General features: G+C 58.9%; 6 protein-coding genes across 6 annotated transcripts; 1 reads left to right on the top strand and 5 right to left on the bottom strand.

Annotated features, from left to right (window-relative positions):
* Nucleotides 1-340: 340 nt before the first annotated feature.
* Nucleotides 341-2,623, top strand: BO70DRAFT_385409 (fungal specific transcription factor domain-containing protein; the record flags this gene model as incomplete). Its single annotated transcript, XM_025545733.1, has 6 exons — nucleotides 341-394; nucleotides 497-555; nucleotides 602-959; nucleotides 1,031-1,465; nucleotides 1,517-1,972; nucleotides 2,033-2,623. The coding sequence occupies 6 exons, from the start codon at nucleotides 341-343 to the stop codon at nucleotides 2,621-2,623; spliced, it is 1,953 nt and encodes a 650-aa protein (XP_025401680.1).
* Nucleotides 2,624-4,292: 1,669 nt separating this feature from the next.
* BO70DRAFT_350552 (SDR family NAD(P)-dependent oxidoreductase) lies at nucleotides 4,293-5,307 on the bottom strand (the record flags this gene model as incomplete). Its single annotated transcript, XM_025541699.1, has 4 exons — nucleotides 4,293-4,364; nucleotides 4,444-4,659; nucleotides 4,712-4,959; nucleotides 5,013-5,307. The coding sequence occupies 4 exons, from the start codon at nucleotides 5,305-5,307 to the stop codon at nucleotides 4,293-4,295; spliced, it is 831 nt and encodes a 276-aa protein (XP_025401679.1).
* A 996-nt stretch (nucleotides 5,308-6,303) lies between these two features.
* On the bottom strand, nucleotides 6,304-7,618 carry BO70DRAFT_426987 (UbiD family decarboxylase; the record flags this gene model as incomplete). Its single annotated transcript, XM_025547847.1, has 4 exons — nucleotides 6,304-7,090; nucleotides 7,149-7,357; nucleotides 7,420-7,505; nucleotides 7,567-7,618. 4 exons carry the CDS (start codon nucleotides 7,616-7,618, stop codon nucleotides 6,304-6,306), a joined length of 1,134 nt encoding a protein of 377 aa, XP_025401678.1.
* Nucleotides 7,619-10,040: 2,422 nt separating this feature from the next.
* Nucleotides 10,041-10,807, bottom strand: BO70DRAFT_393863 (uncharacterized protein; the record flags this gene model as incomplete). Its single annotated transcript, XM_025546412.1, has 3 exons — nucleotides 10,041-10,361; nucleotides 10,501-10,533; nucleotides 10,628-10,807. 3 exons carry the CDS (start codon nucleotides 10,805-10,807, stop codon nucleotides 10,041-10,043), a joined length of 534 nt encoding a protein of 177 aa, XP_025401677.1.
* A 1,956-nt stretch (nucleotides 10,808-12,763) lies between these two features.
* Nucleotides 12,764-13,865, bottom strand: BO70DRAFT_359642 (HAD family hydrolase). The gene has a single exon (XM_025542578.1). It carries the CDS (start codon nucleotides 13,847-13,849, stop codon nucleotides 13,148-13,150), a length of 702 nt encoding a protein of 233 aa, XP_025401676.1. The 5' UTR covers nucleotides 13,850-13,865; the 3' UTR covers nucleotides 12,764-13,147.
* A 1,141-nt stretch (nucleotides 13,866-15,006) lies between these two features.
* On the bottom strand, nucleotides 15,007-15,488 carry BO70DRAFT_426985 (uncharacterized protein; the record flags this gene model as incomplete). Its single annotated transcript, XM_025547846.1, has 2 exons — nucleotides 15,087-15,488; nucleotides 15,007-15,016 (listed from the first exon to the last, which is right to left on the bottom strand). The coding sequence occupies exons 1-2, from the start codon at nucleotides 15,431-15,433 to the stop codon at nucleotides 15,007-15,009; spliced, it is 357 nt and encodes a 118-aa protein (XP_025401675.1). The 5' UTR covers nucleotides 15,434-15,488.
* Between the last annotated feature and the right edge of the window lie 1,166 nt (nucleotides 15,489-16,654).

Genomic DNA, 16,654 nt, shown 5'->3' with positions numbered 1-16,654 from the left:
AGGGTTCTGGCTGGTCTTGGGGTCCATGTTGAGTATCGAAAGGTGTCACCTCATCCCCGGTTCTTGTCGTATAATCTATCATGGAGACATCCGATATTCCCCGCCGCCCGCAGACAACCGACCTGGTAGCCTCAGGCATGAACAACACCGGGTGGAGACGGGACCACGTGATCATACATGCACCGGGCCAATCAGACCCCGGGGGCTCTTTTTCAATAAAGCACCCGATTGGCCGCGGGACAAACCCTGTCTCCATCGCGTCGCCTCCAACATCGATCCTGCAACACCATCCGGGATAGATCGGGATAGATCGAGATAGATCGAGATAGATGGCCTCAGCATGAACACCCCGTCCCGTCTCGCCTGTCGCCGCTGTCGCGTCCGTAAGCAGCGAGTACGTCCTGACCCCCTCTCAGGAAACGGAAACAAACACCACGCGACAAACTGACCCCCCACGCAGTGCAGCCATCCTCGGCCGTGCACCAACTGTGTCCAGGCCCAGGCCACCTGCGTGCCGAGCCAGCGGTCCTCCCGCAAGAGCAGCGTCAATCCCGAGTCCGCCGCCCTCCCTATCTGGCAACCTCACCGCTGACCCGTCCAGGTACGCCCGCGCCCTGGAGGAGCGCATCCAGGAGCTGGAAGCCCGGCAGGGGTCTGATCCGGTCATTGAGACGATACACTCGTCTCCCCCAGCCCCGTTCCCGAGGACTCCCTCTCTCGGGATCCTCCCATCCCTTCCTCTGCCGTCCCCGGATGCCTCCTCCGGGGGCGACGTGCCCGACATCCCCCCCCACACCCAGGATCATCTGGTCCAGATCTTTCTCCAGCGGGTCAATCCCCGATACCCCTTCCTGCACGAGGAGACCTTCGTCGCCTGGTACGGCGCGTGGAAGGCATCCCGCGCGGAGGGGGTGCCCTTGCCGGCCGGAGACCGATGGAAGGCATTTTTCGTCAAGATGGTACGTCTCCGTCCTCGGAAACGACTGGACAGATCACGGACGACGGACTCCGGACTCACGGTTCCATCCAGGCCTTTGCCGTCAGTCTTCTCATCGCCCCCCGGGTCTCGCCGGATGATATGAAGACCTCCCAGGTAGGAGCGCGCTTCGAGACGCGTTGGAACCCCGGCTCACGCTCGCAGGCCCTGTATGCGTCGTCTCTGTCGTCCCTGGACACCGTCTTCGCCTGCCTGGATCCCGTCCGCCATGCCCAGGCATACCTCCTGTGCACTCTGCACGCGCTGCACTCGCCCTCCTCCCAGACCGTCCTGACCATGATCTCCGCCGCCATGCGCTGCTGCGTCATCGCACAGTTGCACCGCGCCATGCCCGAACGCACCGCCTGCTCCCTCCTGGAGATGCAGATTCGCCGTCGGGTCTTCTGGTCCGCCTATGCCATCGATCGTTTGGTCAGCTGGGTCTACCATGTTCCCTGTAGTCTGGTGGATGACGATATTCAAGTCGAGGTAGGGCTCCCCTCCCGGGTAGTGATCTGGAGCTGATCCGTGAACTACCAGCCATTCGCCAACATGAACGACGAGGAACTGACGGCCTGGACGACACGGAGCGATCGCTTCGAACCGGACGCATCGACGCCGCGACGGACCCAAGTGTCCTCCGCCCTGCATCTGATCCGCGGGCGACGAATCCAGTCTCGCATCCTCCGCGTCATGATGCGGGCCGACTACGATCAGCGCTTCGCCGGATGCCACGCCTGGCGTCTCCACATGGTGGAGGTTCTCGACCAGTGGAAGGCCCAGCTCCAGCCGCATAGTGATCCCCGGTCGGCGGGATACACCAGCGAGGGGTGGGTGGGGATGCTGTACAACTACACCATTCTCCTCCTGTACCGACCCACCCAGGCGAACATGTGTGACTTGGTGGCGCACCGCTGCCTGCAAGCCTGCACCGACATCGTGTTGACGTTCTGGGGGTACCTCAAAAGCCGCCAGACAGCCCAACTGTGGCCGGGGGTAAGATCCCCCGCTGCTCGAACATGCCCTACAGTATATGCTGACCCGACGACACGGTAGTTGTTAAGCCAGTTTGGTATCGGCATCACGCTGCTGTATTGCCTCTGGGTGACGCCCCCATCGCACCGGTCCACGGCCTTCCCACCGCTCAAGGTGGGCACTGCCATACGCACCTGTTCAGTGATCCTGGCTGTCCTGTCGGAACGATGGACTCCAGCCGAACCGCTTCGGGACATGTTCGATCATTTGGCGGATGCCATCCCCGTCCATTCCCCCCCTTCCGACCGTCCCCAACACCGGAGACCGATCGGCGACGGGGATCCGATCCTGTCCCAAATGCCGAGAATCCACGCCATCGTCGTCAACAAAGACATCCTGCGCATGCTGACCGAGATGATCACGGAGGAATGTCCCTGGGAAACCGATCGGGTCACCCATCTGTCGGGATGGTCGGAGGACGACCGACACGACCCTTCCGAGTGCTCGCTGTGTTGGGGCCACCCGTCGGCCGTGGGGAATCTCCCCTCGGAAGCCTTGTTGTCGGGAGATCTGTGGCCAGCGTTTGATCCCAGCCCAGGGAGCCAGTCGTGGACGATGGCGGGCGGGGAGTCCCCTTTCTTCCCGGGGTTGTTGGGATCCATCGAGTTCTGAGGTCTGAGGTCTGATGTCTGATGTCTGATATCTGATATCTGATATTGGACTCCAGCATCTCTGCGAGGCCACTATGCTGTTCCGGGGCTAGCGGATCCTTCGATCTCCCCCGTCCGTCCCAAAAAAATCTCTCTGTTTCACCACTCTTTAGTCTCCACCACCACCGCATTCCCCAGCAGGAATGCCCCCCTCATCCTCACCCCCCGAGGAAGATGGCCTCGTCTTCGTCAACATCGCCCACCCCAAGGACATCAAGTCCGTCGCCACGCAGCGCACCATCCGCCGCCGCGTCATGCGGGAGATCGGCCGGTCGCGGCGGACTCAACCGCGGCCACGTACCTGGGCCCTGGCCCTGACATCCCCAGCCCATCATCCCACGATGGACACTCGTAGACCACCCGGCATCCCGGCCTCTCTGGATCCCTCCAACACCACCTTCTATCCCACCCAGCTCGACCATCGCGCCCTGCAGCTCCTGCATTTCAGTACGTCCACCACCCCGTATGTGCGGACCCGCAAACTGACTCCCATGACCCCCCCAGTGGCCAGCGACACCGACTACGTCTTCCGCCCCTTCCGCACCGTCTGGTTCTCCATGGCCCTGACGGATGCCAGTGCCGTGCTGGTGGCCCTGGCCAACGCCGCCATGTTCCAGGATCAGACCCGGCGGGCGCACGCCTACCGCTACGAGACGAGCACCGAGTGCCTGGCCTACTACGCCACATGTGTCCAGCAGGTGTCGCGGCGGCTGACTGACGTCCGAGATAGCCTGAGTGAGGGCGTCATCACCACCATCCTGGGGTTGGTCTGTCACGATGTGGGTTCCTCCGTCCTTCTTCTGAACTGCGTCAGCTAAGCGCCCGGGCAGCTGTACGTGGGCACGGTGGATCGCTGGAACACCCACATCCGCGGCCTGGAGCGGGTCATCCGGCTGCGTGGGGGATACCAGGGTCTCAGCGCGCACGTCGTAATGTTCGCAGTTTGGTACGTTCTTCCTCCCAGTACCCGTCTATATATATATGTGGCTAATCAGGGATCCACCAGGCTGGACATCACCGGAAGTGTGGTGGACGACTCCTGCCCGCGGCTATCCAGACCGACAGACATCGGTCTCTCCTCCTCCTCCTCTAGCTCGATGACACCCACCTTGAAATCCCTGCTGGAGGACATCACCCCGCGTGAGCAAGCATTTGATGATATAGTCACGGTCTTCGAGCATGCGTCTTGTATCGGCACATCCGTCAACGAGATCTACGTATCCGAGCCAATCTGGAGACACGAGAACAACACCACCGTCATCGAACTCTTCGGTCCGGCCACTCATTTCCTCTTGTCCATGTCCCGTCCGTCCGAGCCGATCTGTGACGCCAGCAGCATCCAGCTTCTGCGGGAAGCGATCCGCCTCGCCCTGCTTCTCCTCCTGGCGGCCCTCAAACGGGACATCTTCCTCTTCCTGTCCCACGAATGGGACTGCCTGCACCACAAATTCTCGACTCTTGTCTCCCATATATACCCGGCGGAGTACGATGTCTCCTGTCTGAAACTCTACCTGTGGGCGCTTGTCACAGTATCAGCCCTCTCGGACTCCACACCCACGGCGGGCCATTATGCTACGGAGACCCAAGACGTGATGGGCAGGCTAGACATCGATGGTGTCCAAGCCATGGACCTAGTCCAGAACATTCTGTGGGTGGAAGCACTTGGCGCTCAAAGACAACGCGATTTCCAGCTCTTCGCAGACCTATGTACATAATCAAATCATGCCAAACCCTTTCTCCGAACCAGAGTCTTGCTCAACCACCCACGATCCCCCCACTGACCGAGATCACCTGTCCGGAGATCCACCGACTCTGCTCCGCGCACAGCAGCAGCACTACGTCCGCGACATCCTCCACCGTGCCCGTGCGCTCCTCGACGCGGGTCATGGGGATCATCGCCCGGTGCACCTTCTCCGCCACCTGCGGGGGCAGGCCATCCGTGTCTACCGGACCGGGGGAAACGGTGTTGATGGTGATGCCGCCGTGGTTGCGACCCAGCTAGACCTGTCAGCATCCTCTCATAAGCTCTATCCGGCAGGACATATCATACCTCCATCGCCATGGCGAAGGTCAATGCGTCCATCGCCGCCTTGGAGGCGCCGTAGAGGGGCGACCCTGAGATCCCCAGCTTGGACGCCACCGACCCGATATTGACGACGCGACTGTGCGGCGGCATGTGCGGCACGGCCGCCTGCATCAGGTACACGGGTCCGAAGACGTTGACGGCGAACGTGGTGGCCATGGATTCCGGGCTGGCGCTGAGCACGGGGCCGGGGGAGCCGGTGCCGGCATTGTTGACTGCACGGTTAGCCTGACGTCTGTCAGGAGGGCGAGGAACCGTCTCAGCCTACCGAGGATGTCGACCTTGCCAAACGCCGCAACGGTCTGGTCCACGAGGCTGCGTGCCTCGTCCGGACGGGAGATGTCCGCTTGCACGACCAGGGCTTTCCCGCCTGCCGTGGTGATGCGTTCCGCCACGCCGGCGGCGGAGACGGCCGTCGACGGCGAGACGTAGCTGATGACCACGGAGACACCGTGCTGGGCCAGAAGACTGGCAATGGCAGCGCCGATGCCTCTTGTCTTGCCGGATCCGGTGACAATGGCGACTTTGCCTTGCAGGCCGAGGGGGGACTTTGGTTCTGTCATGATGAAGGCCGGAAAATCCGGTTGTGATGCTGGAAAGGAGTAGATTTGACGGGGGGCTCAGCACGCCTTTTATGTCTGAATCCTCGACACCCACGGTCCCCGAGGGAGCCTTTGGTGAGCCATGTCGGAGGAGCGGCGATAGATACTAACGATGGCCCGTGGGGAGGGCGAGGCTATCCCGCCTTTCCTCTTGGGGCAAACGGTCCCCGGCCCCTGCAGCTGCAGCAACCGCTAGCCTTATCCCGTCAGCGCCGTCACTGGGGTAATCTATCTCTTTTCTGTGACTCCATTGGCGGGGTTGGCTTGGGTGGGGCGCTAATCAGCCAGTCAGGTGTGATTGTGTCTTCTTGTCTTGGTCTTGTGGTCTCGAACCAATTGCCCGTGATGTGGTGTAGGACACCTCCTCATCCATCCATCCTAAGAGATCGTGCAGTCCCGGCTGTCGGCATGATAAAGTACTTCCACTTTGGTGACAAATTCAAGTGTTCCTCAAGTGGCACATGTGATACTCGTGATGTATTTCCGAGTGCACGTGTCCAAAGATATATATCGGCCCAAAGTCCATTTTGACACACAGTAGAGTAAACTAATATCATGAGTGTTATTTCCTGCAGGAAACAATGTTTCTAGAAGTTGGCAGGTCTATGTATTCGCTTACAGTCGGGGCTTTTGACTCTTTACGCTCAAATAGATATTTCATGACACGCGATGACTCACGGTTTCCCCGTCGTCCGAAGGCAACTGATGTCGAAACAGGTGCATTGGTCTGGGGGATGAAGATCTGTCGCATTGGCTGCCATTGACTGCCGGGATGGTCGCTTAGGGCTCCTTCGTCGTCCGATCACGATCCGGATCCGCAACACAGCACACGGTCTATAGCTCTATAGCCAAATTCTCAAGGGATGAAAGTATTACAACGATATAGGTTTTAGCCTTCACATGTCTGGACGATGCCAAAAAAAAAAAAAAAAAAAAAAAAAAAAGGTCGGCACGCCCTCAGGGAGTGGCCGTGGTCACCACGGTCTTGGACTGGTGGGAGGGGAACCCGGACGGGTCGTACTCCAGGCTGGCCCTGCTGCCGTCGCTGAGACTGTGGGTCGGCCGCAGCTCCGGCTCGGGCTCGTTGGTGACGTGGAACTGACGATGCTCCCAGATCTCCAGCGGCTGCTCCGGGGCGATGTGCTCGCCGGACTCGGTGCGGTCGATGGTGGAACGCAGCTGCGACTGGTCCCCGCCGCGGAAGCGCGACAGATGCATCGTCGAGCTGTCCAGCCGGCTGGTGTACTTGCCCCCGTAGCTGCGGTCGTGCGACGAGTGGGCCAGGAAGGCCCGCCAGTTGAACACGCGCCGGAAGAGGGTCCACGTCTGCGGGATGTTGGCCACGATCACCGCCGTCGCCGCCTCGCGCACGTACCAGTCGACCCACTGCTCGCCGTAGGGCTCGGACAGCGAGTAGTACTTGGACAGGATGGAGCACAGGATGACGAAGGCCCCCAGCGAGAAGACCCCCAGCAGGGTGACCTTCTTCAGCAGGGTCAGCCTCGCCTTGAAGAGCAAAGGCAGCGGGATGGCCATAATCAGCACGTCGGTGAGGATGTTCAGGGACAGCACCAGGATGAGGTGGTCGCGGTAGACGGAGCACTGCAGGTTCTTGGGGGGCACCGACCAGTAGGCCGAAAAGGGGCGGCACCAGGCGGCGAAGAAGAGGACCTCGATGAGGACGAAGCTGAAGGCGCAGAAGGCCCCGATGATGCGGACGGCGCGATGCTGGGAGAGACCCGACCTGGCGGCGGGTTAGCGGCATATAGGGCAGACACAGGATGGATGGATGGATCCCTCACGTCATGGTCGAGTAGAGCAGCAGCAGGCACGCCTTGCACCCCCAGATGGTCGCCAGCCACATTTGTTCCACCACGATGACCAGCTTGCTGCCCGTGATGCGGTCCGGGATGGAGGACGGGTCAATGTCGCCGAACTGGTCGGGGGGGATCTCGTTGGTGCCGTGCTTGGCCACCTCGATGAGGAAAACGGTGAGCAGGATGTAGAAGATCTGGCGTCGTTGATCAGTCCAAGGGAGCGTTCGCCCGCACAGCACCAAAGGAGGATGCGTACCACCGTCCCTGCCATGACCATGTCCTCGATCTGCAGGGTTCGGGAGACGCCCATCTGCATCGCGCGCGAGACATAGCGCAGGATGGCTGCGCGCCCAAGGGTTGTTAGCATCCGATCCCCGTTGCGGTCCGGGCGATGATCACCTACTGATCAGCAGCACCACCGCCAACCACACCCACGTGTTCACATTGGACGACATGTTCGCCAAGAAGCGCCGGCCTGCTGCAGGTCGGGCGAAGAGCTGGTCCGATTGCAGCACGAGGGACCGAGGGTGCGAGGAAGAAAAGCAGGCCGAGCGCCTCCTTTTCTTACACCACCTGCGCTCGCAGGGGATGCTGGGTCGAGATGGAGATGGAGATAACGGGCCAGGAGCCCAACGCCACCCCGGCGGGGTGGACCAAAATATAACACGGCACTATGGAGGCTGACCGGCCGGCCATGGGCCCCTGTAAGAGCTGCCCAGTAGCAGTGGCCTCGGCGCCGAATGCAATGGCGCAGGCCCGCGGATTCCCAGAGCCAGGGTATCTATCTCCTCCGTAGTCTAGTAGGAGATAGACTGTGGTCCGCGGCGCACCGGGCCCACTCGGCGCTGAAACAGGAGATTTCGCACATGCGCTCGAGCGTCTGGGGAGGAGAGGAGAGGGGGGGGGGGGGGTTATTGTGAAGCCATGTCCCCATCTCACACGTGGCTGCTGGGCCGATCACGGCGATCCATCCAAAAGCAGACCGGGTCCGCTGCTTCGCGAAAGCTTCGACTGCTTTAGGCTACTTCTACGCCTCGACGTCAAGGTATAGGGCAGACAGGCAGAGAGAGTCGGAGAGACCATGGAGGCTGGCAGTGGTGGCCACCAACGAGGAAAGGGGTGGTGATGATGGCAGAGATAGCGATGGCTCGAGCGGTGGCTGCCTGACGAGCGGGATCTGCTTGCTAGTTGGTTATCTCTCTAACAATTAGTTATCTAAGGAGATTGGCCAACAAAGAGACCAGCCAGGGGGGAAGGAAGAACAAAGCAACAGGACAACGGGTCTGACGCATGCCTGCGCGATTAATTCCGGTGCAACCGCGGCTAGACTGGATGGACTCTAGGGCTGCTGCTAGCATCGGAGCGCCAAACCTTAACCACGGCGAACGGAAAACTCTGCCCGGCCGGCCTGAGCCTGGAGAGTGGACTGGGAGCCAGATCGGAGTCCCAAGGCTGACTCGATGCAGGGGACGGACTCGTCGCGGTACAGAACTGGAGGGGATTTTGAGTCAAGAGATCCATCCCATCGCATCGGACTGGCTGGGGGCAGAACAGGATGGGACAGGATGGCCTCGCCGGCTCGGGCGTCGTCCGCGCGACTAGTCCAGGCCTGTATAGCGGCCGGGAGCACACCAGACGGGCAAGCCTAGGCGACCCAGGGTTTCACCCCTCCCCAAATCTTATCTCCCACCGCTAGTGACCAGTCAAGCACGGCCCGTCGAAGCCAAGAGATTATTATCTATTATGCGCAGGACCGTGGTTCGAGAATCCCATGGAACACGGCTGTCGAGACCAGGTGTGTCTCCCGATCCAGATCCCCCTTGACCCGGCCCGGTGGAGTTTGACCGCCTGTATCATGAATCATCATGAATCACCCGGGGTTTGCAGGGGTTTGCAGGGGTTTGCAGGGGCTGGGAAGACGAGACCCGAAACTTGAGGGGAAACAACAGAGGATGCAGGGCCCATTCGCTTGTGAGGGACAATCTCTCGAAGGAGAGCCGGGCTACCGGGAGGGTTGCTGTGTGCCCTCGGACATCGAGTGAAAGGCTGTAGCAGTGCCATCCATGGGCGATGGGCATATGATCGATAGCTGCATGGATGACAGACCTGATGCAGCAGCCCGGAGGAGCATTCCGGGCGGGTCGAGCACCCACGCCGGCTCAGCACCATGAGAGAGGCGACCATGGTTCGAACCAGGTCTGGTCGTTCGTTGTGCTATTTGAGGAATCCAGGGGGACATTCCGGACTGTCCGGGCTTCATCTGCTCGATCTTGAATCCGCGAGGAGCACGAGCATGAGGGAAGAAGAAGAAGAAGAAGAAGAAGAAGAAGGGATCGAAGCGAAGAAAAAAAGACTGCGACATCGGCAGCCAGGCCCGTCAATCTATCTATCTGTGGCAACTTGTGATCCTTCGGGGCCGGTGGTGTCGTGTCGCGTGGGCAGCGGATCCGACGAGAGATTGCTGCCATTGCCACTTCCGATCCGACAACCACTTCGCATCCCAGGAGAATGGAAATTGGGAGAGTCATGAATCGTATCCCATGCATGACAGACAAGGCTGCGAGTAGTGAGTAGAAAAGGCAGCACAGCCAGGGTTCGTGTGCTCTCTTGTCCTCTACACCCACGAACTATCCGGAGAAGGGCAAGTACGCGCGAACCCCCACTTCCCACTTCCAGGGATTGAGCCTCTGTCTGCCGTCGACACAGTCGATGGTCCGTGGAGACAGGCTTGTGCACAGGGTGATTACTATGATTTGCGCGGCTTGGAATACCAGAAAGACTCCAATCCCGAGACGGGGTGGGGCCAGTCACTGCGATTGATTCCCTGATTATTCACTCTCAGATGCCTCGGTCCTGGATGCTCCTCCCTCCTCCCGGTCACCAAGCCTCCAGAGCCTCCAGTCTCAACCGATTCTCTACCGGATGGTGAACCCCCTGTCCACCCGGAGATCCGCTCCGTTGATCATCCTGCTGGAATCCTGTTTTGTCGGGTCGGGGGTCAGAACTGTCCAACAGCATCCAGCCATGCACGGTGCGTGCGGCGTACCTGACAGAGAAACAGCACCGCATCGGCCACCTCTTCCGGGAGGGCAGGATGGCCAGGCGGGCGCCCGGTTGCCGCAGCTTCAGGCCGATGTGGGACCCCAGCCCACCGAGACCACCGGGGAGGATTGCCAACCGCCGAGCAAATGCCATGGTCTTGTATCCAGATTGAAGTGAGATTGTTGGGGCGATCCAGGCAAAGGGATTCAGGGGAGTGATGGGAATGTCAGCCCCCTCACGTGTGGTGTCATTCCGCGTGCTCCTGTTTTGCCCTACAATCCGACAACAATCCTACACCGGAGGATGCGACTGCCTGAGAGGATACTGACTACCGCATACGATTGTCAGCATTTCGGGAAGAATATCAGTTGAGGAGACATAACTATACAACCAGTTACACTCGACACCCCCAGAACACTCACCGGATTGACGGGGTTCCGCTTCTTCACAATCATCGGATCCGTCGTGGTCAAGGGAAAGAACGGCAGGTTCGTCGGCGCCATGCCAGTGAGACTCTCGGATGGCACCCGGAGCCAGTTGCAGGCGTTTGACGGGCAGTTGCTCGGCAGTGACTGCTTGGATGGATCCCAGTTCGGATTCATAGTGTGGCGGTGTGTGGCGGACAGACGTCCGGTACGGGGAATCCTGAACGGGGGGCAGACATCCTGGATGACAGAAACAGACTTCGGGACAGTAGATGAATGATCGTTCGGGATATCGTCCGTGGAGGAGTGGTCTCGTTAGCCATTGATGGGGCTCAAATCCTCACTCACCAATATATAGGCATCCTTGGTCCAGTTGCTGTGGTCCAAAAGCCGGAGTGGGAGTTTGTTTGCGCTCACTTCTGCATCATAAATTGCTGCAGGGCAACCATTCACGGAGGCACCATCTCATCTCTATTGGCCTGAGATAGGGTCCTGCTCACAGGTGGCAAGGACCAAGTTTCGTCCCCCCCCCCCCCCCGGTCGCACGAGAGAAGGTCTGGATGGTGGTGATCTGCTCCATCACGGTCAACCAAGGGACCCCCCCTCAGCCCTGTAGGGCTGACCGACGGGGATGCGCGATGACCGGCGACCTCCGAAAATCCCTCAGTTGGACCCACTGCGGTCCAGCGACAGCTCCCAGTCAAGCTTTGGCTGGGGGGGAGGCCCGCTGCAGCCTGTCATCATCCATCACATCCGCCAGAAATGTTCAGATAGACAGGGGGAGACGGGGTGCGTGGCCAACGTTGCCTGGGCAGTCATCGCCCGGATGGCGAGGGGCCCCTAGCTAGGGTCCTTGCTCCAACGAGCCCTTGCACTGAGCGGCCCCCTGGACAATCCTCCCTCCGGTCTTTCTCACTTGAGCCGACCGTGCAGGGTTCGATTCCGTGTTTTCCATCTCCCATGCACCTTCCAGGCAGAAGTCATTGGCTGCCGGGGATGCATCCCACATCACCGCAGGCGGGGGTGCAGGGGACCCTCTACGCACCAGACCTCCTGTGATGGATCTCCCCCTTACGAATCGGTCCCCTGCAGCCCCTGATGAAGGTCGACTTTGATCTTTTTGGCAGAATCACGCATTCTTGTTTCCAGTGGATCTGAAGACTTTCATCCAACTGATCACTAGCTGTCTATCTCGCTATAGTATACGGGTCATGGTGTCTAGCGTGCGAACGGATGAGGGAAGGGTCTCAGCATTGAGGAGATACTGCACTGAGTTCTATCCAAAGGTGTATCCGACGCCAGTTATGCAGATAGCGGCGATGGCGGTGTTGTGCACCGCGGGGGAATCCGCCGTGGCTTTCGGGGTAGGGCCATTGGACTCTCGGATCTCTTCAACGTACTCCGATGACAATTCCGATATATTCGGAGGATGCGTAGATGTTGACCAACAGCCCGCGCCTGGTCCAGGTGATTTATGTCTTTGTTGAACAGGAAGGCGAGCAACGCGCCGGGCAGGCTCCCAATGTGAACCATGGAGGTGATGTTGGACAGTCGGTTGGCCCGGTCGGCCGCGCTGAGGTGGCTGGCATCGAGCTGGTACTCGCGGACGAAGGAGGGCAGGACAGTGTCACGGTGGTGGCGATCAGGCCCTCGTCCAGCCCTTTGGCAGCCCCCAGCAGGCCGAAGGCGATGGCGGCATAAATGATGGGAATGGTGAGCTTCTTCTCTATTGTCGCGGTCGATATCTTGTCTTTGTCATCCCGCTGGCATGACCGGCACTGTCAGGTCTTATTAATGGGCGGGTGATCAATCCTTATAGAGCTGAGGCGATGGATGTGCCTGCTGCCTGGTGGGCTATCCCGAAGACCCATTCGCAGTGGGGGGTCTTTATATATTAATCCACTCACGAATTGGAGGTTGCTATGTTATATTTGCAAAGCATAAGAAACCGCTACGAGGATCTGGGGTCCCGGGAGATTGATTGGGCAGATTCGGGGCAAGTCTTTGTTCCCACTGGTGTGTATTGGGGGGAACATCATTCCGGATACTGTGCTTCTACGGGGTACGCGATGGCACGCTACGATCCAGTGAAAGCCAAGGGCGGGCCTTTCCTCAATAACAAACCCTAATCCTCTCCATACAAGACCAGTAGACTCCCAGCGACGCCAGTGGCTGCCAAAAATGTGAGTACATTGGATAGGGTGCGGGTTGGTGGCCGCGAGCGCTGATGGGAAGAGAGATCTTCGAGGAGCAGGTGTCCACAGCACGGGCTGTGGGATGCATGCGCGTGAGCGTCTAGAAGCCAATGGTCAGCACGCTGCTGGGCAGACGGCCTGGAGTCCAGGCGACGGCATCACCGCCGCAGACCTCAGGTCTGCGGGCTACATCGACGGGGGGGGAACAACCCTCCCATCGATCCCCTCCCTGCCAGCCCAGCTCTATAGGGGAAGTCTACGTAGCATCCCTCGATCCCATCCGTCAACTAGTGGTCCCGGATGTGGCGGGGATCCCGGGCCTTCACGGGGCCTGTCCCTTCACCAGCGCGAGCACCTCCTCCAAGGCATCAATGATATAATCCGGCTGCAGGGCCTCACACGCCTCCTGATCGCCTTGACCGTAGCGGCACCAGCACACCTGGGCCCCGATGTTGCGGGCGTAGTGGATATCCGTCAGGGTGTCTCCAACCATCAGCACGCGCCCCTCAGCGGTCCAGTCCGCCCCGACGTGTGCCTTCAGACGGGGCAACAGGATGTCGGTGAAGCTCGAGGGATCGGGTTTGCGCTCCACACCGGGCACCCCATAACCGAGGATCAAGTCCTCGGGGATGTAATCCAGCAGGTCCGATTTCTCCAGGGCCGCCGTCACGGCAGCTGCCGCCTTGTTGCTGATAATAGCGACGGGCTGGTTCTGGGCGCGCAGGGCGTGCAGGACCTGGCGGGCGGCGGGGTAGGGGCGGGTGCGCGCCTGGCTGTGAATGGCATAGATCTCGCGGTACCGGGGCACCCAGCGGGTCTCGTCGAAGGCGCCGGGGTCGGGATGCAGGGCGCGGAAGGTGTCGCCGGGGGGCGCCCCCGTGGAGACCAGCGGGCGGATGGCGGCCGGGGACGGGGGGGGATGGATGGGCAGCAGCTCCTGGAAGGTCAGGCGGATGGAGTGCTCGATGGCCTCGTAGGTGTCGAAGAGGGTGCCATCGAAGTCGAAGATGACGAGTTGGGACATGGTGGAAGGGGATGCGAGGGGGGATTGATTGTTGCTGGGGACAAAACCCACACGACAGGAAGGGTTCCCGCAGTCACAGGGACCGCCGGACTTTCTTCCCTCCGCTCCGGTACCTCACCAGCCACAGTGGCTGTGACAACGGTCATGTGATAGGTATCACGTGTAAATGTGGCTGGGTCAAGCAAATGCGAAGTCAAAATAACAAACAGAGAGAAAGAGACGAAAATGTTGACTGGCTGCTGCATCCTGTTGGGATTTGGATTCTTTCTGACTCGGTGGCGGTGGGTGGCTGTCAGGTGAATCCGATATATATTTCCGTCCGGAACATTATCACGCGAAGGTGAATGGCAGCGGAAGGTGTTCCGGAGGATAAAGTATGCTATACAAGCAAGTGAATCCTTGTGAGGTCTCTCTCTCTTCCAAGCTTTGGCGATCACTCGAGTAGGTGTGGAAGGGACCCAGCGGACCATTTACAATGAGCGCGTGGCGGGGCAAGCTATATCAACCCTGGTAACTAATCTAGGTAGCGACTAGTAAGATGATGCAATGAAGATCTGATTCTACAATACTGCTGCGCAAGCAGTTGGGCTATATAGATATAGAATGAGGCAGAAATAATACATATATAAAGTCATACAGGAATAACCGAGGGATAGGGTTAATCAGGCCGAGGTCAAGTCAATGGAACAAATGGAACGGCCAAATCCTAGGCCACCATCAGGCCAAGCCCTTGTTCCAACCAATACAAGCGGTAGGCTTCATTCTCTACGTCTTGAGCTTCTAAATATTTTCCCCAAGGTGACTGTTCAGACTGCTACGTGTGGAAGCAGGACCCGCTATATTCTTTACTGAACTCGATACGCGGCTGTCAAGAAGCATCGGGTCTCTTTCCCAACAGACAAGAAAGATGCGCTGGAGATTGTGTGTGTACAACTTATCTGAGTTGTAACTCGACCGACGAGAGTAAAGACCCCCAGAGCTAACAGAATATTATACTATACCAAAACAAGAATTTTCAACGGAGCATGTTGAATACTTGGAGTGCGCAGCTCTCCCTTCCCAATCGAGTCTCCACCCCGCTGCCGATGTTGGACCAGCAGCCCTGATTGCCTCTGCTCAGTCTCCTCCTCGCTCCGGCCCTTCCCCAAATCTGCCATTCATGTGTGCCTGGTTCGTGTAATTCTGGTTCTGGTTAGCGTCGGGCTCGCAGGGAAGTTCCGGGACCCATCACACATACCAGCCCTCGATGACCTTGACCTGCAGGATGTAGTCGTCGTTGGTGTTGAAGCTCACGCTGTGGTCGCCCCTTGTCCAGACCGTCAGGCGGTACTCGTCCGTCGTCTCGTAGAAGACGTAGGTACTACCGAAGGTGCCCTGGACCTCGTTCACGTGGATGGTGATGGTGTACTCGTAAGGCCAGCCGCCGCTCGTGTAGAGGTACCTGTCAATGCCGGTCTCGCTGGCAAAGTTTGCGTCGGTCTCGACCCATTCGTTGGTGGGTGACCAACCTGCATGGTAGGTGCCGGACCGGGCCGCGGACACAATCTGCAGGAGGCCGAGGAAGAGAACGAGAAGGAAGTTCATCGTGGCGGTGAGTGAGTCTGGAGTCTGGTGGGTTGCTGGAAAGTCCAGGGGGTTGATGCGGGATGGGCTGAGGAGGGAAGAGAACGACGGGCACAAACTGGCCCTTTAATAGCTCTTCTGTCAAGACCAGGAAGGCTCCTGTCTCCCCGCCTCGAGAGATGCAATATCACCCGGCTGAATGCAATGAGTAATGACGATTGCGTGATCTGCATAGCTTCAGCTTGGACCCAACAATAGCGCACATCACTGCCACTCGCAGGCGACTTTTTGCCTCTTCTGCAAGCCACGTCACGTCACAAATATTAGTTCGAAGACGAGGTGATAGACAGCGATGTTCCCCAGTGGCTGGCACAGCGGTCATCGCTGTTCACCATCCAGTCACAGCGATCTGGGTCTTCGGATGAATGGGTCGGCTGTTGTCCGTGGACTGCTGCCAGAGCCCTGCGACATCTTCCATAACTGTTGAAAGTCGCCCGGTACCCCCCCCCTTTAGACTGAAAAGATGTCTCGATATTCTTCTAGTTATAAAGAAACACTAGGTTCAACAATATGGAAGAGGGACAGATATGGCAAGGGCACCGAGGAAGAGCAAGGATCCCCAGCCATGTGCGGCTGAGATGCGGGGGTATCTGCCAAAAACAATTCCAATCTATTTTCCAGTCCTCGGAGTTTGGCTGAGTCCGTCATGGCCTCGATTAGGCCACCCTGCCTGGCGATCTGGACGGATCGCCCCGAGTTCCCCGCTCCGATCGACGATCAGTCAAGTGCATTCCGGTCCGACGCTGATCCTGGGCGTGGGGATGGACGCCTCGGTGGGACATGGCGGGTACTGATTGGACGGGCCCATGGTATATGCCATCTTAGCTGCATGCAAGGTGCCTCAAGGGATGATGATTTCCGCTGCACGCAGAGTCAGATGCCCGCGGATTGCGTATAACTGAAGCTTATATTCACATGCTTGCCTGGTTAGCCCGGACTGTCCGGGTATACAGAGTATACAGCTCAGGAAATCTGACCAGTTCTAAGCATCCCGAGAGAGAAGGGCACGGCTTTGTATTTCCCATTGCCATGGCTTCCCTAGTGTTTGCCGTGCAACCAACCGGCTCTACTAACTTGCCATGCATTGACAGACACTAGGGTTTAGGGTTTAGGGTTTAGGGTTTATTAGGGTTTAGGGTTTAGGGTTAGGGTTAGGGTTTAGGGTTTAGGGTTTAGGGTTTA

The sequence above is a fragment of the Aspergillus heteromorphus genome, assembly GCF_003184545.1.
Source record: "Aspergillus heteromorphus CBS 117.55 chromosome Unknown BO70scaffold_5, whole genome shotgun sequence".
Classification (NCBI taxonomy): Eukaryota; Fungi; Ascomycota; class Eurotiomycetes; order Eurotiales; family Aspergillaceae; genus Aspergillus; species Aspergillus heteromorphus.
The sequence above is the reverse complement of the archived record's forward strand: the minus strand, read 5'-3'. Positions and strand labels throughout refer to the sequence as shown.